Below are 24,045 nucleotides of genomic sequence, written 5' to 3'. Positions count from 1 at the left end.
TTACTCGCTTGACTCCGACTTCCTGTGCTCGTCAGCATTTGGGGGACTCGCATGGTTTTGGCAAATTGGAATTGATTTGTTATCTCAGGTCCCTGCTGCCCCTCGAGCTAATGGCCAGGGATGGAGACGACTTGTACTTCCTGGTTGTCCAGGAGGTTTGCAAATTGGTTCCAAATGCTCTATGGAGGATTTTTTTTTAATGGATTTAAAGATCAATTTGTTTCTTTTTCCCTTTTAATTCTTTTTAAATGATGTCAACATTGGCTGACACCTACAAGTGAAATGGATACTGGTATACCTAAATGACTTCTTTTTTCTCCTTGGAACCCCTACCTGTCGCCTCGGACAAGGAGATTCTATAGGAAGCCCGCTTCATGTTTGAGGCGGGGAGAATCACATCTACTTTTAGGTAGGTCAGTGGATACGTGTAATCTATATTTCATGTTAGGGTTAATTAAACACAAATTCACATTTTGGGGGGAGGTGTTCTTCGGTTTTTCCATGTGTTCATCTTTATTTTACAGAAAAATTAGAGACCTCAGAAAAAGATAAAAGGTGGGGGAGGGGATGGATGTAAGAAGGATTTATCTAGAACAGGAAAAGGTCTTACTACAAGATGATGTCCTAAATGCCACAAGGGGAAAGTATGTAAATCACAGTACAGACATAGAAGAGTAAGGGGTTAATTCTGCGTGGAATAAAGGGCAAGAAGACGTGGTACTTCTTGTCCTATATCTTCTAGTGACCTCCATAAAAAAATTCTGAGGGCAAACTACTTTTTATATTTTTGTAAATACTAGGGTTTGTTTGAACTCAGGACCTAACACTTACTAGAGGCAGGTGCTCTAGAGGCAGAACCACACCTCTAGTCCACTCTTGCTGGTTATTTTTGAAAGAGGGTCTCACTTCCTGCCCAGGCAACGTGACTGGACAGACATCTTCCTGTTGGGTTTTTGGTTGTTGCTGGGGTGATGCAGCCAGCTTCCCTCTGGTAAGATGGAGTCTTACAGATTTTTCTGCCTAGACCAACCTTGAACCATGATCCTTCTAAACTGGGCCTTTCATGTAGTTTAAGATGACAGGCATGCGACATTGTACCCAGCTACAGGTTGAGAAGGGCTCTCACAAACTCTTCTGTCCAGGCTGACCTGGAACTGTGATCCCACCATTCTAAGCTTCCCAAGTAGCTAAGATTATGCCACGAGTGCCCAGCATACACTTTACTTCTTATTAGCACCATATAACTGGCAAGAGAAGAAGGAAGCTGTAAAATTCAAATAAAAAATGTTCTCACTTGCTACCAGCTGTGACAGTTATGGGAGAAAAAAAAATGAAGTTTAAAAGCCTTGTAATATTTATGTTCCCTGTACTTAGAAGTGCCTACAAAGCATCCCAGATAAGTTCATTAGACCTCCCTGATAACATAAGAGGAAATTTTCACCACACAGTGTGTGTAAAGTCATTTTTAATGGTTGGTGGTTTGCATACTATACCCTTCACTTCAACTCCAGAAACACACACAGGCTGAGCACTGAGTGCAGTGGTAGAGCTCTCTCCTGGCTCTCGTAAGCCTTTGAGTTCAATGCCTAAGCCAAGAGGAAAAAGAGAAACACAGTGGAGTACTCTCCATTGTGGACCGTTGTGTCTCTACCAATACATGCTTGAAAGTCAAAGATGTTAAACAAAATATTATTCCCCAAATGGATGACTAAATTTGTGTGTGTGTGTGTGTGTGTGTGTGTGCGCACGTGTATATATGGAGGGAAGGTTTTTTGTGCTGGTATGAGGACTTGAACTCAAGGCCTCACTCTCTCACACAGCTATTTCTGTCATGGCTAGGGCTCTACCAGCCTTTTGGTGGAAGTAAGTAGAAGTCTTAGTGATTTGCCTGCCTGGGCTGGTTTCAAACCTTTATCCTCACTTCTCAGCCTCTTGAATAGTGAGAGAGTTGCCAGTGCCCTGCCTGGATTCGTTTTTACACATTCAGTAGAGAAGCTAAGAGATAGAAATGGGAAATTCATATGTGCACAAACAGCTCAGCGGTGGTTCACTTGAAATCAGTATCTCTATCCCTCTGGCAAAGAGCTGTTGTTGGGATTTGGTATTACACTTCTGAGTGATAGAAGAGTTTTGTGTTAAGTCTTTCTGGGTTTTTTTCTTTTGTTTTTTTAAGAGACAAGGAGAGGGTAACATGAGTGATTTCCAAAGATTTACTTCCTAGTTGGGTTGCCCACTTCAATGCAACAAGATGGTCAAAAGAAAAGTAAAAATCAATGTTTGAATCAATAGTTGGCTTCTCTGTTCAAATCAGATTACTTGATTCTATTCTTCTCTATGAAGCTAAGTAGAACACAGCTATTCACCACGGACACAATTGGCAAGCATTCATTCACTTATGCCCAGGCCAGAACCTGTGGTATCAACTCTCAGACCCACCTGCTTCTGTTTCTAAAGTTCTAGTTTCCCCTGATGGCAAAAATTCCTGGCTAATAGGATCTCAACTTGTGGGGTCAGAACCAGAGTAGCTGGCACTGCTGTGGGCTTGGTTTTACCAACTATTTGAAAGTGGTTCTGTGGTGAAAAACCAAGGTGCTTCTCAGAGCAGGTGAGGAATTCACCCTGTTACTCACTTGATAGCTTAGTCTTTACTCACCTATTCAACTCTTCCTGAATGTTTACTTTATTACAAGATATTTCAACTGTGAGTGCTTCTGGAATATTCCATGGATCAACTTTGTTCTTTTGCCTGAAATATTAATATGCCTATTCTTTTCCCTAATTCTGAGCAACAACCAATCTACATTTTCCTCAATCAAACAACTAACCAATGGAAAGTCAAACACTGAATGGAGAGGTGTTTAGAACCAGTAGATACAAACAGACAGATTTATAGAGGACAATGGATAGATAGCTGTACTTGCTATTTTAGAGACAGGACACATCTCTGAGTAAGTAGTTTGTGGTCCCAATATCAAACAGAAGAAGAAGATAAAAATTAAAAATAAATCACACTGATTCTGTAGCTTTGGTAGTTTGTTTTGGTTTTTTTAAGCCAAAAGTAATGTAAGTCCTATTCTAGTAGGCTTGTGTATTTCCTACTTGTGTTCTACTGATACTGAATTTTTCTGTGAGGAGATGGGAAAGATTGGAAAGCAAAAACCCTTCCCAGCAGAAAGTATGTAAGTCAGCACTGAGGATGGAAAATGCTAATTAAAATAATATTTAGCTCAGCTATAAGAGAAATGCCACCATCTTCCTCCCTACACACCGAGGCAATCAAGTTATAAGGATGTCCTCTATCACTTCAATCCACTTGTGGAGAATAGTGAAACCCAATTCCTGGAAATACTCATGATTAGACATGTCCCAGGCAATAATGTAGATACAAACACGCAACACCCTTAGTAATGAACTTCTTTTATTTCTACCCTAGTCTTTTAGTCTCATTGTAAGTAACTACATGAAGCAACGAGTTGGCTGTCATTCAGTACATTAGCACTGTGGACCCTGACCAAATTGTTTGACATTCTACTCTTACTCCCTACTCTATTTTCAGTCCGAGTTTTCCCTTCGCGGCGACTTTCTCGTTAGGCATTATCTGGTTTGGCTGTCTCTTCTACCTACTCCAGATAATTGCTCAACTCTCTACTTGGCTTCTTGCTGGGTAGGCTTGACCTAAGAGAATGGATGGAGAAGGAGCCAACATTTTCCTTTGATCTCTTAGAACTCAGGATTCCATGATATAATCGACCATAAATCCCAGCTGTCGAGATTGACATCAACCTTCCAAGTTACCAGAAGATGACATTCCTAGGTGATTCATGATGGACCTGACATTCCTTCATTAATATGAACTCAGTGCTTCAGTGTGACAATGATAGGACACTTTCCCGAGTTGCCTTCTCAATAGGTTTGAGAGTTTCCTTGGATAATTTTTCTCTTCTGCGATCTAAGCTTTGAAGGCCAAATGTTCTAACTGGCCATTTGCCTCTAAGATTTAAGCTCACAGATGTTCCCTTGTGGCCACACAGAATACCACTCTTCTGAGAATAGATTTGGTACATAAAACGGGCAATAAATTTTGAACTCAAGAGCTGCATGAAGAAGTCAAGTGCCAGCCCATATTAGCACACTTTTGTACATCTACAAATGTCTAGCTAGTGTTCCCAGTTTTCAAGTACAGATGCTTGTGGATTCTAGGAATCCAGGCAACAAATTGAAGCCTTCACTAATTCCCAAACCTCCTTCCATGTCGCAGAATACGTCTCCTTCCCTACTGAACCTATCACCGTGGTGTCTGACGAGGAGAAAATTGGCACATTTAGATTTCACTTTTCTTCCAAGTCCTGAGGGAGGAGTAAAATGGAGGGAATCCAGGCAGTAAGGAAGAAGTGGAGCGCGGGCCCTGCCTAGCCCAAACATGCAATCATTTGTGAACTGCTCTCAATGATTAATCCTCAACTACTTTAACACTGCTTATGCAACACAAATACCGCAGGAAGCAGACCTTTGCTTTCTGGTTGTTGGGGTTTGGGGTTTTTTTTTTCTCCTTTCCTAGAAAACATTTTTTGATGAATCTTTTGTCATGGTGGTGGTTACAAAGTCCATTGGAAGTTGCTGTTTGCTTGATTTGTGAAGGAGGAATGGTCTGGAGAGAGAGGCTATCAAAGTAACACAAGCCATGTTCTTCATTTCCAGTGGTAAAATGGCACCCTCCCTTGTACTTCACTGCTCAGAATATACAGCTAACATTAGCCACTACGGTTCACTCTTGGGAATATACTCTCCGCATTCCAGACTTACTGCAACTGAAATGAAATTATTGAGTGTGTTTGGCCCTCATCTCCAACAGGTCCTTGCTTTGACTTTGTTTTCTTCTTGTTGCCCTAACCTTTAAACTATCTCTTAAAAGATAAGGAAAAGGATCCAGTCATTGGTGGCTCATACCTATAATCCTTAGCTACTCAGGAGGCTAAATTCTGAAGACTGCTACTTGAAGCTAGCCCAAGCAGGAAAGTCCCTGAGAGCCTTATCTCCAATGAACCATCCCCAAACCAGAAGTAGAGATGTGGCTCAAAGTGGTAGAGAGCTAGCTTTGAGCACAAAAGCTCAGGGACAGCACCAGGCCCTGAGTTCAAGCCCCACCACAAACAACAACAAAAAAACAACGAAAAGGAGAAGGGGAGAGAGCATAACCTTTTCCCTCCCTTTCTCCTCACACACATGGATGCTGCCTACTATCTGCATGGTCAGAACATTTCCACACTGACAAGAACCCTCACAACCCTCCGCCCAAAGTCTCCGTCAATGGGGACAGTGGCACCTCTGTCTCTTTTCTCAGTCAACTGCCTATGGGTTTGATTGTACTTACCATAGTACCTCAGCTGGGATTCAACAAGCTACTGAAGACAAGAACTACAGGACAAGAACGACAGTGAAACTTTTCCGTCCATTTTGGGAGGGAACAAAGCGCTCAGAACAAAGACTGGCTTCATATCCCATGCAGCTGTGACAGCCCCATCCAAGTCTCCACCATCTCAGCAATCGCAGCAGAGAGACAGGAACTGTTTCCTTATGATCTATATTCCTGTCCACTTGAACTAGCTTTACTATCAAAACTATTTTAAGCAAATAGCATTTTAAAGCTATGCTACTTTTTCAAAATTCTATCGCTTAGAGTACTTGGTGCTTGTGACACCCATGATGAAGTCAGGTAGACAGAATGCTAGCCACACTTGTTTGCTATTCACATCCGGGTAGAGTAGCATCTTCTCATTCCCATCCTATTTTATCTCCTCTGGTCATTTTTTGGGGGGAACAAAATCTTCTTTATAACCATAAACAATCATGATTCAAAAAAAAAAAAAAGCAAGTCCTAAAAGATGTGTCAAATCGTTCAATTTAAGATTTTTCAATTTAAATTAATAGTTCATCTCTCCTGAACTCTTCCAATTGCCTCCAGAACTGATGCACTTGCTCTTCACTTGAAAACTTTAATCTTCACAGTATTTTCCTTTGGTTAAGGCATCTTCTCTCCCAACTCTACACTCACATCTTTCATGTCTACACTATGAAGCCCAGGCGCCTCACAATGAAATCTAACTCTCCATCACTAAATTCCATCCTACCCCTTCCCTGCACTGTTAACATATTCTTTTCCCATTTCTAACAGTTCCCCCCAAAGCTTGTTGCCCCGTACCTTTGCCAATACTATTCCCTTTCCTTACATCTCACCATGGCAACGCTGCCTATCTGTCAGGATCAAGGTACAATGGCACTTCCGGCCTGAACCACCCATGGCCAATCAGAAACCACGCCTCTCCTTGTGTCCCCACCCCGTGGCGCTCTCAGCACATTCTATTCATGTGACCCGGATGCCGGGGCACAAAGTCCACTTACTGCTAGGATGTGACAGTCGTGTGGCAGATCGTACACGGCTAATGTCCTGTACCTGAAGGTCTGGACATCAAGGACCACGCTGGGTTTGACTGGACACAACCATTACATGCCTGACATCGGTGTGCCAGCAGGATGTCACCTGAACAACACCCCACCCTTGTACTCAGGGCTCTTATAATCTGTTTGGGAGCAGGAAATGCTCAATGTCCCACAGCAAGGCTTTGTAATTATTCTTCACTCCCAGAACAAAATTAGGAAATGTACCTAACAATGTGAGTCCCATTGAACTACATTCTCAGCACACTTAACCCCTACATATTCGATCATGGAACTATGCACGTAGGATTTCTAAAGTTCTTTATTAGAGAGAGATGTGTGCCTTAAGCCTCTTCTTTGCATCGTTTTAGGAAAAGAAATCCTGACAAATGATTAGTGATAATAAGTGCAGATCAGAGTACAAAAGACAAAAGTTTTCTTGTGCACATCTTGGAATCCATCAAGCCCTGGGAGGCCATATCCCAAGGAGAGCATTTATTCCATGATCTGTGGCGGGAGGGAGGGGCTTGGGAAGACAGGAAAGGAGGGGCTTGGGAAGGGAGGGAGGTCACCCCTTTATAGAAGCACCTTGGGGGAGGGGGAGGTTCTTCTGAAACAGTAGGCAGGAAGTACATTTAGGGGGGCCAACTGCTGGACATTGGACAAAGAAGGGAGAGAGCCACACTGCTACCCTGGTGAAGAAAGGGCAGGAGCCATGACCACTGAGACTGACACATCTACTTGCAATTGTTACACAACTGAGGTTCCCCAGGTAGGCCTTCCTCAACCTCATCAGCAGGGACACAAAGGACAGAAAGGGCAGATGTGCCCGCCGTAATCCTAGCTACTTAGGAGGCTGAGGTCTGAGGATTGTGGTTGAAGCCAGCCCAGGCAGGAGACTCTAGGAGAGTCTTTATCTCCACTAAACTATCAAAACAGCTGGAAATGGCGCCGTGGCTCCAAGTGGTAGTGCTAGCCTTGAGCCAAAGAAGCTCAGGGATGGTATCCAGGTCCAGCAACAAAAGCTTAAAAAAAATTTTAAAAGAAAGGGCAGGTAAGATTGTGCCCCATTTATAACCCCAAAACATTGAGAACTGGTGACTTTTAAATGGGAGACAACCATCAGATTAAGTTCCTGAAAGGCACCATTAAGAAAATGAAGCCAGGATGTTGACGGGGTCCTAAGATGGCGGCTGGTCGAAGAAAGGATGTGGAGTGGGCTACTGCCTCCTGGCCTAAATGAAAGTGATATTGAGTCCAATTCTGAAGATGAAGCCATACCTGAGAACTCCAAGTTTAATGTACAAGCAGTTAAGGAGGATGGGACCAGCAGGAAACCAGATGCCTCAGAGTTCCCGGAAGATGGGCCAGAAACTGAGCCCGGGGTCCAGGCAAATGCCTATGAAGAGTGCCCTTCTGGAATTCCTATAAATATGTGGAATAAATTTCAAGAACTGCATAAAAAACATTCTGAACAGAAAATTTCAGCCTCAAGATTCAGAGGGAGAAAAAGAAAGCGCTCCAGAAAAGGTAAGTTGAAGAATGAAAAAGAATCTCATAGTGAACAGTTCTCAAATGAAGCCCAATGGAAGGAGCTTACTCAGTATTTCCGAGCCAATGATAGATTTGAACCTCCTGTGAAAAAGAAAAAGGTTGAAAAGTCAGGTCTTGAAAAGAGGATAGACCAGGCTGTGGAGGAGTGGGATGTTGAGAAGGCTGAGGACCTCAGCAACCAGCTACCTACACGAGAGCTTGGTGTAAAAATTGCCAAAGCAATTGCCTGCCACAAGTTTGTAGAAGCCAAAAAGGAAGCTGAAAATTCACAGGCTGCTCGAAAGAAGAAGAAGCTGGCATGGGGGTTTGAAGCAAAGAAGAGATGGGAAACCAAAAGCAACACGGGATATATGTAACCTTGCAGAGCTCGAAACACTTAACAGACTCATGTGCTCACATTAACAAGACTTGCCTGCTTAAATGTGTTTGAAATTGATAGATGTAAGAAATTGATTGAAATAGAAAAAAATGTGCATAAACTCTTAGGAGTTGATTATTAACTGTTGGACTTTTTCTGAGGAGTTTATTCTTGAAATGAATGTTTTTGTTATTTGTATAAGAAATCTAAGCATATGCAGAGGGAAAAAGTATGGGATTTTTCTAAAATCAATTTGCTTTCCTTTTGTTTGATATAGTGAAGCCTATGAGATCCTTGGACCTTCTTTTCTGTTCAAGGCATGACTGCACAGTTTCTGGAATCGTGATTTTAAGATTGAGACAGTTTTTACAAATAACTTAATGTCATGAAAACAATTATTGATCCCTTATTGGTGGCAATAGAATTGATATTTTTATGGTCTCATGGTAAAATAATTTTTTATACCATCAGGTGAGATAATTAGAAAAGGGGGATAGATTGTAGTATGTGGGGGGCGGTTTAGTTTCAACTCTGCATAGACATCTCCTGTCTAAGCTCTGTTCTTTAAATTATTGGATGGCATAGTTACATTCGATGTATATATTATATTAAATATATAGTTTTATTAAACAGATAATTATAATTCCAAATAAGAAAAAAAAGAAAAGAAAATGAAGCCAGGGCTGGGAATATGGCCTAGTGGCAAGAGTGCTTGCCTCCAACACATGAAGCTCTTGGTTCGATTCCCCAGCACCACATATATGGAAAACAGCCAGAAGGGGCGCTGTGGCTCAGGTGGCAGAGTGCTAGCCTTGAGCGGGAAGAAGCCAGGGACAGTGCTCAGGCCCTGAGTCCAAGGCCCAGGACTGACAAAAAAAAAAGAAAATGAAGCCAACTAGGGAAAGGAAAGGGAACACCAAAATCAAGAGACAAAGGATAAAATGACAAACCACTGCAATAGCGATACTTACAAAACTAATTGGTATAAACCAACTGTACAACTCATGGAGGAGAGGGAAATGGGGGGGAGGGAATAAGGGAAAAGGTAACAAGTTGGATAAGAAGTGTACTCAGTGCCTTACATATGAAACCATAACCCCTATGTACTTCACTTTAACAATAAAGAAAATGAAGCCAATAAAAATCTTCATTGTTAGGGCTGGGACTATGGCCTAGTGGTAGAGTGCTCGCCTCGCATGCATGAAGCCCTGGGTTTGAGTCCTCAGCACCACATATATAGAAAAGGCCAGAAGTGGCGCTGTGGCTCAAGTGGTAGAGTGCTAGCCTTGAGCAAAAAGAAGCCCTGAGTTCAAGCCCCAGGACTGGCAAAAAATAAAAAAAATTAAAAACAAAAATCTTCATTGTTGTTATTCCAGAAAGACGAGGGCAGTGCCTTACCACATGGCTTCTCAAAATGAGTCACTGAGCACCCCCAAGGGGGGCAGAGATACTCAGGGTGGAGATGACATCTTCCTTCCCAAACCCCACCATGATTCCCCTAGCACCAATGTGACCTTTGTCACCTGCCTGGAGTGGGGTGGGGGAGGGGGCACCCCAAGGCTGACCCTCCTACCATCACATACACGGTTCTCCCAAAGCAACCATCCCCCTTCCTCCCCTACCTTTTCCTGGTACCACATCCAGGTTACACGCATGCACGTTACACCCGAGATCTCACATGTCACTCCAGTAATAACGTATGCGTTCTGTGCAATCATTTACATGTGATCAAAGTGAGCTTTTCCCAAGCCTCTTGAGCTGACATGATTCCATTTCACCCTCACCAATCATAGTAAGTTTCTGTCAGTCAATACTGCCATTCCTCCGGTCCTCCAGATGGAGATACGGAGGCCTGGAGGGGACACGAGGCCTCCTGTGAGCTCAGCCTGCCACTCCCAGCCAGGCTCTGTGTCCCGCGCGGGGCTTTGAAAGTACGTGAATTTTCTTCCAAGCCTACAGCTGTCATTGACAAAGCTATAACGCAGGACATGTCACCCACTTACAAAGCCTCAGTTTCCTCGTTTGTATAGCTGAACGTCTGGCGTGGGCATGAGAAGTGATCATGAAAATGCCTATAAAAGAGTCACCATAAAGAAAAAGGTGGTGCAAAATTAAATACTAACATGATTTCTATTATTATCCCCAGATGGCTAATAACACAGAGAACTGTATGTGAGGGAGAGTCTCACATCACTGATATCAAGAGAACTGGAAATTTAACATAGAATGCTCGGTACAGAAACATGGAGCAGAATGACGGAAGAGGTGATGCAGATCCGCATACATTGTACTCATGGACTGACACGGTCTACTGAAACCCCTACAACTCCTTAAAGAGTTCTCCAAAGAGAAAATAAGACAAATCAAAAAGGTAGTAAAAGAGTCACACGTGTGCATAGACTGAGGTTGTGCCCCAACAACAAAATAAAAGGCTCTTATCTTTGGTGGTGTTAAAGATGAACCTGTGGCCCCAGGCATGCTGGACACATGCTCTTCCTCTTTTGGTAAGAAAATTAATTGTGAAGCATTTGTAACATTTTGTTTGGGTTTTTTTGTTTTGTTTTGTTTTGTTTGGGGGGGGAGGGCTTGAACTCAGGACCTGGGCGCTGCCCCTGAGCTCTTTTGCCCAAGGCTTAGCACTCTACCACTTTGAGCCCCAGCTCCATTTCTGGTTTTCTGGTGGTTAATTAGAGATGAGAATCACAGATGTTTTGTCTCCCGGACTTTCTTGCCTGGGCTAGCCTTGAACCAGGATCCTCAGATCTCAGCCTCCTGAGTAGCTAGGATTATAGGTGTGAGCCACTGGTGCCCACCTGTCACATATTTTTGGCATGTTTGTCTCGGCAAAATTTCCCTTGCCTCCTTTGTCATCACAAAGGGGTGCATCATCCTTCCAGCCACACAGAAAGGAATTATTAGAAGGACGTTGATGTTCCTGGGATGTCTCTCTATTACAGAGCATGGTAGTTCAGCTAGAGGCCTGTCCAGCTGGCTGGGTTAATTGCGCTTTATTTTTTAGGATAACCCCCCTGTTATGGTCAGCTGGGCATCAACACCTGGCAGCTATGAGCTGGTCTTGAGATCTATTCATTTATCAATCTACATTTGTTGGGCCCAGGCACTACACTAGACTTGGAAGAAAAATAATATCCACACTAGATGTGGTAGCAAACCTCTGTAATCCTAACATGCACACATGCCTGGAGGCTGAGGAAGGAGGACCTGAGTTCAAGGCCAGCCTGGGTTACATAGCAAGTTCCAAGCTAGCCTAAACTATATAGTAATCCTCTATCATAAATCAAAACAAAACATAAAACAGGAGAGAAAAGGAAAGAATAATTTCATATTGAGCATCTAATTCTTGAAGACTATAAATAATTTCAAGAGTGGTTTCATCTCCCACTCATTAATTTATCCCATATAATCACATTAGGAAGCTACTACCCGCTTTGTTTCAGATGAGAAATTCAAGATCAGATGTGAAACCGGTTTTCTAAGTAGCTCAGTAGAATGAGGTAGAATTTAAGCCTTGGAATTAATCATTTACTGTGGCTTTATGTGTAAATCCTCACCAAAAATTTAAACTTTCATGGAAAACATGAGCAGAGTTACAAAGTGTGTGAGATAATATTTCAAGTCATAAATGAGTAGATCAAGAGTCACGGATTGTCAGAGAAAAATAATGTGATATTCGTCTTTTTTATTGGGGGGCGGGGACAGGGCAAGGGGGTTGAACTCAAGACCTTAAGCTTGGTAGGCAGGTGTACTACCACTTGAGCCACACCACCAACCTTAGTATTTTTATTTTCAATATAGAGTCTTACTAACTTTGTGCAGACTGCCCTCAACCTTGAGATCCTCCTGTCTCTACCTCCAAATAAATGAGATTACAGGAATAACATCATGTTTTTATTTTGTTTTTTTGGTTTTGTGTTGTTTTTTTTTTTTTGCCAGTCCTGGGCCTTGAACTCAGGGCCTGAGCACTGTCCCTGGCTTCTTTTTGCTCAAGGCTAGCTCTCTGCCACTTGAGCCACAGCGCCAATTCTGGCCTTTTCTATGTACGTGGTACTGAGGAATCGAACCCAGGGCTTCATGTATACGAGACGAGCACTTTACCACTAGGCCATATTCCCAGCCCCCATGTTTTTATTTTGTTTTGTTTTTACCAGGAATGAGATAGGCCTATTTTTTAATAGCCTACTTGTAACCATAGGACAGAGCTATGCAAATGAAAGCTCTACCATGGGGCCTTGGCCCAAGCAGTTGCTGTAACCAAGTGGACGGGACATGCAGACAAACACTTAGGAAAACCCCCAGACAACCAGGCAAGAAGGTTTACCAGGGACCTTGCACACAACTCGCAATGCATAGTGACTTGGGGTAAATGGAGGGAAGGTAGAAAGAAGGACCACCAGCTCCAAACTAAACCAAAGACCAAATTCCTTGAAGTAAAAAGGAGTTGACTTTGGTATAGTTTAAAACACATGAACTTTATCCCTATCTTTGACAAATAAATATCTCCAAATACCTAAGAAAAGTATTCTGATAGCAAACAGAACCCTCATCCTTATATTCAAATTTTTGCCTTATTTTTCTGTATGTCAGATCTCTGATAGGTACATCAGGGATTTTCTTCCGCTTTCCTTGAAAAACAACCTAACAGCCACTACCAGTATTCTATATGGGCATCCTAAGCCGACACCGGCAGTCTTCAGCAACAAAACCACAGCAGCATTTGCCTTTGAGAAAGAGGAAAGAATTTCATCAAATAGAAATGACCGTGAACCCAAGATACTATTTTTCTTCATTTCTTTTGGCTCTATGTATATTTTCAGATACTGTTCAAAAGCTTCCACTTTCCACCTGAGATGCATTCTAAGTTTATGCCAGTGCACGTATACCAACATGTATACATATGGTACACCTACATATATGTAAGCACACATACACATAGGAGATAGAGAGAGACAGATCTCTGTGTATCTCACACTCAAAACCAGATTTGTCTCCAGCAACTTTGCACTGAGAAGGCCTCTGGAAACCTATTAAATGTGATGCAATAAGTTATTTTAAAATCTAGCACCTTTGGATAGGAATCAATGCCTCGATCACAAGATAGATAAAACCCAACCTTTACAGTAAGTAAAAATATGTTTACCAAAATTTAATCCCATTGACTTTTGTGGATAGGTCAGAGCGGATAAAAACTGGTTAGCTTCTTGAACAAGCGTGAAACTTACAGCCTAAGAAAGATGTCCTAAAACGGGAGGCATTCCTCTCATCAAAACGAAAGTACCCTTCCTGTCAGTCGTGAGCACCAGGTCACTACACGAGGACCCCCCTCCCCCCCCCCCCCCAGTACAGGGCTGGGTCACAGGACAAAAAGTCACAAGTACTTGTTTTCAGATAGAACATGGGACCTAAAAGAACTTGCTTAAAATCATGGGGCAATTTCAAGGCAGAGTTGCTCTTTTTTTTTTTTTTTTTATTGCTGGATTGCGTAGCTCTTCAGAAAACAAAACTCGTCTGCCTTCAGGAGACAAATAATAGCTTATTCCAATCACTTAGTTCAAACTCACAGAAATTACAACACCGGAGAGTAAGAATATAGCAAGTGTTGGAGCTAACCCAAGGTCAGTCCAATTAGGATCTTTGCAAATCCCGTCGTATTTCAACCATCGAGTATCTCAGGGTTAGGGCAGAACCCAATAAATAGAAGTTTATCTGAGGTAAGCGGGCAACTTGTCAGTGCTGAACTGCGGAAAGGAAAAGTCATGACGCGGTCTGACTCAGCTTAATATTATTCCTCCCCAAGTGAATTTCCACTGAAATTAATCAGGTTAGATTTACAGTGTTAACATGGCAGTATTCCTGGTCCACAACTCCAGAAAGGAGCCCTGGAGTAGTAGGAGAGGAAGGAACACCCCCTCTGTGCAGGAGAGGTAAGATGGGAGCTTCGAGCCAGTTTGTACACAGTCACACATTCAAGCCACGAGAAAGACAGGAAAGTTAACGAAGACACGGAGGAGGAGAAGGAAGAGGAGTACCTGCTGGAGGAGAAGAAAGTCCCTCAGAGCCTGCCTTCCTGGGCTAGGGCATGGCTGCGGGAAGGACCTGGGCCAGGGCTGCCCAGCTCGGAGCTGTGCTACATGGAGCCTGCATTTTCAGTTTTGGTAGGAGCCGTGCTGAGGCTGTGATGACCATGAAATTAGGAAACACAGAGACTGAAAACTAAAGAACTAGCACCACCGTTTGACGAGGATCGGAAGCTCTCCTTGAGACATAAAGGCAGGAGGCGGCCTTGCTCTCCCTCTCCCAGGCTGGACTGTCACTTCCCAAACTTCCCAGAGGATGGATGTTTAACAAGAGACCAATCATGTGCCATTACCCGATTTATTTTTTTTTTTAACGTAATCCAACCCATTTTCTCTTTGGTCCTAATCATGTTCACAGTCTAGACAGGCATGTGGCGTTGAGAACAAAATAGTAAGGCCTTCATTCAACGTGTAAGTTTTATTCACCAAAAATCAGCTTCAGCTACAAGTCCGGATGAACAGGGGTTTGTTTGGGTTTTTGCTTTTTTTTTTTTTTTTTTGGTAACTTTCTCTTTCAGCCTTTGACTCAACCAGCTCTGCTCCGCTCGTCACTGATTAATTAGGCTCCTGAAATGGCAACCTACATGGGCTTAGCTTCTCTCTCTCTCTCTCTCCAAAGCCCTTCCTTCTGTCAAATGACCCTCAGTCACGCTGGCATTTCCTGCAGCAAGTTAGTTGCAAGTTTATGGATTTATGGGGCTTGGGGGGCGGGGGGTGGAGTTCTTTCTTTGTTTTTTTTTTTTTTTTTTTTTTTACCAGTCCTGGGGCTTGGATTCAGGGCCTGAGCACTGTCCCTGGCTTCTTTTTGCTCAAGGCTAGCACTCTGCCACTTGAGTCACAGCGCCACATCTGGCCATTTTCTGTATATGTGGTGCTGGGGAATCGAACCCAGGGCCTCATGTATATGAGGCAGGCACTCTTGCCACTAGGCCACATCCCCAGCCCATCTTTGGTGTTTTTGGTGTGTGTGTGTGGTGTGTGCGTGCATGGACATTTTTTTCTAACACGACGACAAATGTTCTACGGTAAATAAAAAATGGGATTTGATTTATTTTTTTCTGGTGGTGAGGATGAAGCTAGGGTCTTTGAGCTGGCAAACACGTAGTCTACCACTAAGCTACTCTCCAGCCCCTAGAATTTTTTTGTAAAATCATACTGAAATTTGAATACCTTAGCAAGTCTGCTGTGGGTTTTGTAGCAAGCATAGTAAAGGGTTTGTAAATATACAGATGCTTTTTGTACACAAATCTGACAAAGGCTAGTTTCCTGAATGGGAGATTGGGAGGAAGAGAGACATCTCTCTGGATTGTGTACCTCTTAGTGTCTCTGAGTCAGAGGGAGATATAGTAAATAAGGGAGACATATTGTATATACATGTATTGAAACTAGGGAAAGGAAAAGGAATACCAAAATCAAGAGACAAAGGATAAAAAGACAAACCAATGCAACACCAATACTTACAAAACTATATGGTGTGAACCAACTGTACAACTCCAGGGGGAAAGGGAAATGGGGAGGGGCAGGGAAAAATGAGGGAGGAGGCAGCAAGTTGGATAAGAAATGTACTTGTCTTACATAGGAAACTGTAACCCCTATGTACTTCACTTTGGCAATAAAGGAAATATAAATAAATAAGGGAGGCAGCTCAGAATTGGCTGAGGAAAAAAGCAAACCAAAACTCTCATAATCCATGCTTTCAATACTTTTTAAATCAATGGCCTTCACTGTCTTCCACCTTCACTACACTAGTGAGTTCACTTGTAAAACATTCAAACACACAATTGGTCAGTGAGTAACATCGTCAGACTGTGCAAACTAACACACATTGTAGCTAGTCTACAGAATATTTGATTTTGATTTAAGAAAAATAAAAATTCCAACGGGATTTGTTGACACAAGAAATGATCCTAAGCGTTGACAGGGTTTTGCTTATTGTTTTCCTTAGGGTTTCTGGTGAGAGCTAAGTTATTCAATAAAATGTTTGAGTAGCAGAAATGTTTAAAAGCAAAATATTTTTCTAAATTAATTAAATGCCTCCATTATTTTATTTACCAGAAAGGATGAATCATACTTTTTCAGGCAGTGTTTAACTACCTGTCAAGATCAGCTGTGATCTAAACACAGAAGAGAAAATTATCTACAGCTAGGGGTCTCAAAATTCGACATCCAATGGGCTCTAATTATAGATTATTTCTTTTTGTTTAGAGAATAGCCATTTATAATGAAAAACTGGCACAAAACATAAGTTAGATCACTCATTTTTAAGGACAATTCTTGGCATGTGTTTGCATCCCAGTACAGTATTTTATTCATTTCCTTACCTTTATGCAGTACTAGGGTGGAACCACAGGGTCTTGTGTTTGCTAGACAGGCATTCTACCAGCGACGTCTGCCTCCAGCCTTTTTACTGCGCTTCTTCTTGAGGTAGGCTCTTGCTTCCTGCCTGGGCCTGGGCCCGGGCCTGGTCCTGGATGGAGATTCTCCTACTTTATGATTTTCATCGTAGCAAAGATCACAGCTGCACAACCACATCGAGCTCCCTCCATTGAGATGGAGTCTCATGGACTCTTCTGCCCATGCTGGCCTGGAACCCCAGTCCTCCCAAGCTCAGTTTACCTTGTAGCATGAGAATGACAGATGCACACTACTACACCCAGATACTAGATGAAAAGGGGAGGGGTCCCTCAATCTTTTCCTGGGCTAGCCTTGTACTGTGATCCTCTCAATCTCAGCCTCCCAAGTAGCAAAGGTTATCAGTGGGAGCCACTGCAACGCAGCACTTTCTTGAGTGAGGAGAACTGAAAGAACAGAAACTGTGTTCATGGTATATACTAATGTCAGTTACTGACAAGTTCAGGGTATAGGCCAATGTCAGTTACTGACTACTAAGCACAGGCTTTTATTTTGTTGTTTTGTTACTGAGATGTGTGTGTGTGTGTGTGTGTGTGTGTGTGTGTGTGTGTGTCCATATTAATGGGGCCTGGGCACTGGCCTTCTGCTTTGTCCACTCAAGCCTGAACTCTACCAGTTGAGTCACAACTCCACAACTCCACTTCTGGCTTTTTGATGGACAGTCTTTCCTGTCAGTCAGGGCTGGTTTTGAATCACAGTCCTCAGATCTCAGCTTCCTGTGTAGCTATGATCACAGGTGTGAGCTACCAGTGCCCAGCTAGCGCAGGTGTCTTAGACGCTTTCAAACACATACCAAATGCCCATTTGACAGAAGCATCTGAGCCAGCTCCGCAACTGGCAACACGCAGGATTCGTGGGAGACCATGAAGACTCACCAGGGCATCCGGCCGCTGTAGAGAGGTGATAAGGAATCCTTTTGAAAGTTAGCATCCTAATGAATTCACCAAAAATAAAAATGGGCGCTTTCGTACAACTGAAACTGTTTTTAAAATAGTCTGTGCTTTTTTTTTTTAAACAGGAGGATGGGAGAAAGACTCCTTTGAGAAAAGTATCTAATTAAACTGTATTCATCACTACTCGACAGACTTGATAATGAGCAAACAAATAAGAAGGGAATGACTGGCAAGAAGCAGTATAATACAGCGTAATTGAAACAAACACAGGACACATAAAAGCTCAAAAGAATAATTCACAGAGAAGCACCCTGCCTTAAGGCCTCATTCCCCCACATGCCTTTTCCAAATGAAAGCTAAAGCCCGACTTTTCATCAGAATCATACCATCCACTCCATCTTTATTAAGAAACAAAGAGGACCAACATACATACCCCCTTAGAGTACCATATGGTTTATTAAGAAACAGAGAACAATGAAAGTCTGGAAATTTGCCCAGGTTACAACCTGGCTTTTTTTTTTCCTACATTCCCCTATTCTAGAAGTATCCACTGGCAGGCTGGTTTCCACACGCAGAAAATTGATGCAATCTGTCTGGGTCATTCAAGCAAAATCTTGCTGTGATCCAAGTGACTTGGGCTAAGATTAAAAAATCAGGTTTTTTGATTTGGAGTGGGTGCTTTTGTCCAACACCCCCAGATGATAGCAGAGTTGGGGACTCGACTCCATAAGGTAATTGCCCAAATTCTCCATTTGTTCTGATTAGCAAAAGATGCTTTCCTTGAGTAGTCCTCAAAAAAAAAAAAAATCATCTCAATTCCACCACACGACAAAAGCAGCTCGGAGTTTCAAGTTTCTTCATGAAGAGCCACCCCATCGACAGAACAGTCACCCCAGCCGGCCATCTTTTGAAAGGAAATTGCCCTGCCCTCAGCTCCTGTTGCCTAGACAACCAGGTGAGTCCCCAGGATGCTGGGCCATGGTTAGGCATCCACAGGACACCTGCAGTGTATCCATAGTCTGGTCAGTGATATAGGATACGACTAACATCAAAAGGAAGATGAACTTGGCCAGTCACATCAAGTGTTCAAGAAATATGGATTTGGAACCCTGGATTGAGGTAGAGAACTTCAGAAGGGGTAGTCTGCAGTGGAATGGGGAATAGAGCAAGAAATGGCCCCCTACATGGTAAAATTGCCAGGGACAGAGGGAATAAAACCAGTCCCTGCTGAGCTTAGCAGACATGGGGCCCTGGTCTTGTGGCTGGCCTGCGTGGTCTGGCTACAGCTGTATCTGTCACGGATGAACTTGCAGAAATTACAACTGTGATGCTGCCTTCTCTGCATATCTAAGGAAGTCTGGGCCTTCTGATGAGAAGAGCACAATTAAAACACTCATCCCGGGTCCCACCACGTGTTAGTTTTTGTCATAAGAGACACAAGATCCAGCAACGCCATTTTGTAGTGTTCTGATCCAGGGGTTTGGGCCACAGAGCATAACCAATATTAGACAACACTTTATCCAGGCTTTTACTCATTATTGAAGCTCTGATGGAAGTCTCTTAAGAGAAAAGAGAGAGAGGTCAGTCTTCTTCAAGTACAAGACAAGTCAAACAGAAAATACTTTGGGGACAAGATCAAATTCAATTAAATCTCACATTTTATCCATGAAAAGACTCATAATATAGAACAACGTATTTGTCAGATTAAAAACATCCCCTCTGAGGAAATAGTTGTTGAATGCGTTAGATTGGGAGAATACATTTATTCTATAGTTACAGGATCATTTACGTGATGGTTTAAAATGGAAGGTACTCATGAGATGAGGAAAAATAACCCTGGTCGGGCCCAGAAGTACCCACCTGCCACCCCAACAACAGTGGAAACACGATGGCTAGGCACTGTGGCAGACACCTGTCGTATCAGTCACAAGGGGAGAAGCACAAGGCGGCCTAGACCTAAGGTGAAACCCTCGCTCCAAAATCACTAAGGCAAAAAGGGACTGGAGGGGAGGCGCCAATGGTAGAGCACCTGCCTTGCAAGCACGGGGCCCTGAGAGCAACTTCTACGGTCACCAAGATGATGAGTAGATTAACAACCCTGAACCATCTTATTCCCCAAAGAGCCTGACCCTTAGTTCTTCCCCCTAAACCACGCCCCCAAGCCACACCCTAATTAGCCACCCCACCCCCCCATCAGCCCAGCCACGTCCTTCCTGGTTACCACATGCAGACACACCCACAGCTCTGTGGGACACAAGGTCACAGGAGCATGCAGAGAAGGGTGATTCTCCCAGCCCATTTGTTTTCATCCTCTGCTAAGGCGTTCTCCCAGAAATTCCACCCACCAACCAAGAACCCATATCAGAGGAAAACTGATTCCTAAACGCAGCACCGGATCTGTCACTAAGTTCAACTGTCCAACACCCCCCCAAACTTGGGAATTGCGGTCCAACGAGAAGCGGCTGCTTTACCTGAGCCAGCGAGGGGGAAGCCTTGATCCTCACCAGAACTGGAACCAACCATCTGAGGGACACTGGGAGTGAAGAATCCTCTTCCCTGGGGGGAGGAGGGGTGCGGGCTTAGCTGCAGATGGGTGCTGACTCTGTGGGTGCCTTTGAAACAGCCCTGGTCCCCCCTGGAGCCCTGACAGTAACCAGCACTAGGGCAAGTTGTGCGGGCCTTGCACTGCAAACAAAGCCTTGGAAATCAGGGCGGGCTGTCAAAGAGTCTCAGGAACAGAGAATAGACACTTGCTTCCGTGGTTGTCTTCACCCATTTTCTCTCCAGCTGGTCTGTTCTAGGCACTTCACCCTCCACCTCCAGAATGCCTTCAGGCCTTCCGTTTCCTTCTCCCTGTCCTGGAAATCCTCTGAGGTTCTGGGAATGGCTGAACAACAGCCTCCTCACCGGCCTCGGCCCCTCTCTAACCCATCCCACACAGCTTCTCCAGACTCCCTCCGCCATCCTCCTCACATCTTGTGAATCAAATGAACTGCAAACCACTCGGCGTGGCCCTGCCCAGGGCCCTGGCCCTGCACACCGGCCTCATGCTCTGTCCAGTCAGCCTCGTTCTCTGCTCTGGGTATCTCGTGCTCTAATGTCTGGGAAGGGAGCAAGGCATACCAACAGATGACTTGTACAGTAGCCCCAGAGGTGATCAGAACATACACTTTACAGAACCAACCCTGACACTCTGAACTAAGCGGTACATTTGATGTGGCCCTGAGTTCCGCGTGGACCTTTACCCCTCTGCCACTGATTGGTTGGTTATTGCATACCTGGGAATGCATCTGACTACACCCAGACCCACCGCAGTCATTCACACAAAACACTGCCATTAGTTATTATTATTCAAAGGCATCCCACCTGGAATCCAAGGGCAGAAAGTCATGTCGCTCCAAGACACTCATCTCCACCATTCCCCATGGCCAAGACCACTGCTACCCAAGCACAGAAGCTGGTCACAGGGCGGATGAGGGGTTTCTCCTAGCAGACCAAGTCCTTTTCTGGCAACTATTTTTCCCCAAGTTCATTAGCTTCATACTGCTCCAAAGAGAAATAAGAAATAATAATAATGGGGCTGGGAATGTGGCTTAGTGGTAGAGCACTTGCCTAGCATGCATGAAGCCCTGGGTTCGAATCCTCAGCACCACATAAACAGAAAAGGCTGGAATACCATGTGGCTCACATGTAGAGTAGAGTGCTAGCCTTGAACAAAAGGAAGCCAGGGACAGTGCTCAAGCCGAGTTCAAGCCCCAGGACTGACAGAAAAAGAAATAATAATAATAATAAAGGACACAATACCAGGGATAGGACATAAGTTGCACACTTAAATAAAATAGAAGGTTAACAGTAAAGAGCCAGCATGTAAACCGCTAGCTTACCCTAAGGGCTTCCTTGAAAATGGAAAATAATGAGTATAATTTTGTGCCATCCCTCAGGCAATGAATGTGTTTCCATCTCTACTACATTTCATCAATTCCTACATTTCCTGGAGTCCTTCTGTACTCTACTGAAAACAAACCCCAGATGTGGGGCATTCTTGGAACCCTCAAAATGACAGCAGGACTTTGGGGTTACAGAATTTGTAAATTTGTAAATAGTGCCCACCATGCAAGATAATTTGGCTGAATCTGCACTCCAAGGAGGAATGAAGAAGACCCAAGGCCACTTCCAGGGCTGCCACCAAAGTAACGAAGCCGCCACCATCCGGGAAACACGGGGGTGGAGGAAGATACCGGTCCCCAAGATATGTGCACGACGATTGGTTCAGGCAGAGAAAGGGCACTCATTTCAACCAGCAGGGGAAAGGTTAGGTGCTGTCACATGGGGTTAGGAAGAATTAAGTGCTCGCTCTCTCGCTCTCTCTCTCTCTCCCTTTCTGGAGAAATTGTGAAATAGTCTAGCAACAGCCAACGGTCTCCACAGCCACTCATGCTTCCAGGAGCTTCCATCTTGGCAAGATCAATAGGCAAGCCCTGGGCAAGGGCTCAGTACTGAGAAAGCGAAGAATCCTCGCCCACCAAATACTTCTCAGCCCCCAAGCAGGAGCACAGGAAGCTTCGGCCACGGTCCTCAAAGTCATTTCGGAGCAACTTGGGTCAAGTTACCCTGAAGTATTACAAAGAAGTGCTATGTATATTGTTATTGTTTTTTATATGCTCTACTGCCCAGGACCAGCTGAACATATAATTGATCAAGATACATTGTATTCATAAACTGCTTCATTAAATGGCAGCTGTTTTATATAACTACAAGAAGAGGAAGAAGAGGAGGAGGAAGAGGAAGAAGAGGAGGAGGAGGAGGAGGAGGAGGAGGAGGGGAGGAGGAGGAGAAGAGGGAGGAGGAGGAGGAGGAGAAGGGGGAGGAGGAGGAGAATGGGGAGGAGGAGGAGGAGGGGAGGAGGAGAAGAAAGGGGAGGAGGAGGAGGAGGAGAAGGGGGAGGAGGAGGAGAAAGGGGAGGAGGAGGAGGAGGAGGAGGGGAGGAGGAGGAGGGGAGGAGGAGGAGGGGGAGGAGGAGGAGAAGGGGGAGGAGGAGGAGGAGAAGGGGGAGGAGGAGGAGAGGAGGAGGAGGAGGAGGAATGAATTTGACCTAGTGGAAAATAAAAAAATAACTCCTGAGAACCCATTCCAGCCTTGGAGAAAATAAAGCTGGAGGAATTCGTCATTCCAAACTTACACCAAGCCCCCCCACCTCCGCGATCATTGCTGCCCGAGTTGCACGGTGCAACTCTGCTCCTGACAATGTGACGAGAGGTAAACAAAGGGAAGCTGTGCTCACTTCCAGCCACTGAGAAGCACAGGCCAAAAGAAAAAGAAAAATAATCAACCTTTGCCAAACAGAAAAGAACAAAACCAGCAGGGCCCGCAGCTCTGCGTTGAGCTTTTGAAAGGCATTCTGAACAATAGGGAAGAAGCTCCTTGCGATCGCTCCAAGGATTTGCAAACAATGTGACAAGACAATGTGGCAGGGATCCGGATGACTGAGAATCTGCTCTCGGGAAAAGCACAGGAAACGCGGAGCTTCATCCACAAAACACTCTTCCTGTCGGCATCCATCCAAGGAACCATCTCCACTCCGGACCATTGATCTGTCCGTGATAATCACCAAGCACGACACAGAAGGAGAGAGGAAGGCAAGAAAGGGTGAAGTCTTCTCATCAACAGAGTCCAGTTAAGCCCAATGGTGCCTGCTCTTATCAGGGCACCGGACAGCCTCCACCTCTTTTCTCAAGAAAATCATTGCTCCTACTTTGTTGCTCCTAAAGCTCAACTTTTCCTTGTTTTCCAAGAACGCTATTCCATGGTCTTTCTTTTCTCTGTCACAATTTCCAAATTGTCCTACACAGTTCAGGCTCTGTAATAACTAGTTGGAAGGGACTACCCAAAAGCCTTTTTCCTTCTGCTAAGATTTGGGGGGACAGCCATGTTTTGCGATAAGCTGCCATCTGCTAGGATTTGGGGGGGGGACGGTGTTCTTTATCAGATGGCATTTTCTCTGATGTGACAGCTTCATGAGTGGTTGGGTAGACGGGGAGGGGGTGCTCCCCAGAACGCCTTCCCATGAGGGGTGCTCAGTGAATGAGGAGCCAATTTCGGGAAGGGAAGGCTGTCCATGCGGCGGCTCTGCTAATTAGCACCATTTGAAGATAATGACGAGACCACATGGGGTAAGCATGAAGTTTCAAGCGGTTGGAGACTATTAAGCAAGTAGGAGCTCTGAACCATGTCTCCTTAGTGATTGTGAAGAATCTTCCAGAAGATGGACAGAGGGATGGCGCAGGCTCTAGTCCTCCAC

General features: G+C 44.2%; 2 protein-coding genes across 6 annotated transcripts in view; one reads left to right on the top strand and one right to left on the bottom strand.

Annotated features, from left to right (window-relative positions):
• Esr1 (estrogen receptor 1) overlaps nt 1-14,546 on the bottom strand; it is a 321,561-nt gene extending 307,015 nt beyond the window's left edge. For 4 of the 5 annotated variants that reach the window (XM_048354300.1, XM_048354303.1, XM_048354302.1 and 1 more), the window contains exon 1: nt 14,395-14,546. The gene's annotated coding sequence lies outside the window, so the exon portion shown is untranslated. The remainder of the gene's footprint in view (nt 1-14,394) is intronic. The other variant, XM_048354305.1, reaches the window with a different exon arrangement.
• On the top strand, nt 7,637-8,531 carry LOC125357416 (protein FAM204A-like). The gene has a single exon (XM_048354306.1). It carries the CDS (start codon nt 7,644-7,646, stop codon nt 8,343-8,345), a length of 702 nt encoding a protein of 233 aa, XP_048210263.1. The 5' UTR covers nt 7,637-7,643; the 3' UTR covers nt 8,346-8,531.
• Nucleotides 14,547-24,045: the final 9,499 nt, after the last annotated feature.

Source organism: Perognathus longimembris, chromosome 9 (genome assembly GCF_023159225.1).
Source record: "Perognathus longimembris pacificus isolate PPM17 chromosome 9, ASM2315922v1, whole genome shotgun sequence".
NCBI classification, from domain to species: domain Eukaryota; kingdom Metazoa; phylum Chordata; class Mammalia; order Rodentia; family Heteromyidae; genus Perognathus; species Perognathus longimembris.
The sequence above is the reverse complement of the archived record's forward strand: the minus strand, read 5'-3'. Positions and strand labels throughout refer to the sequence as shown.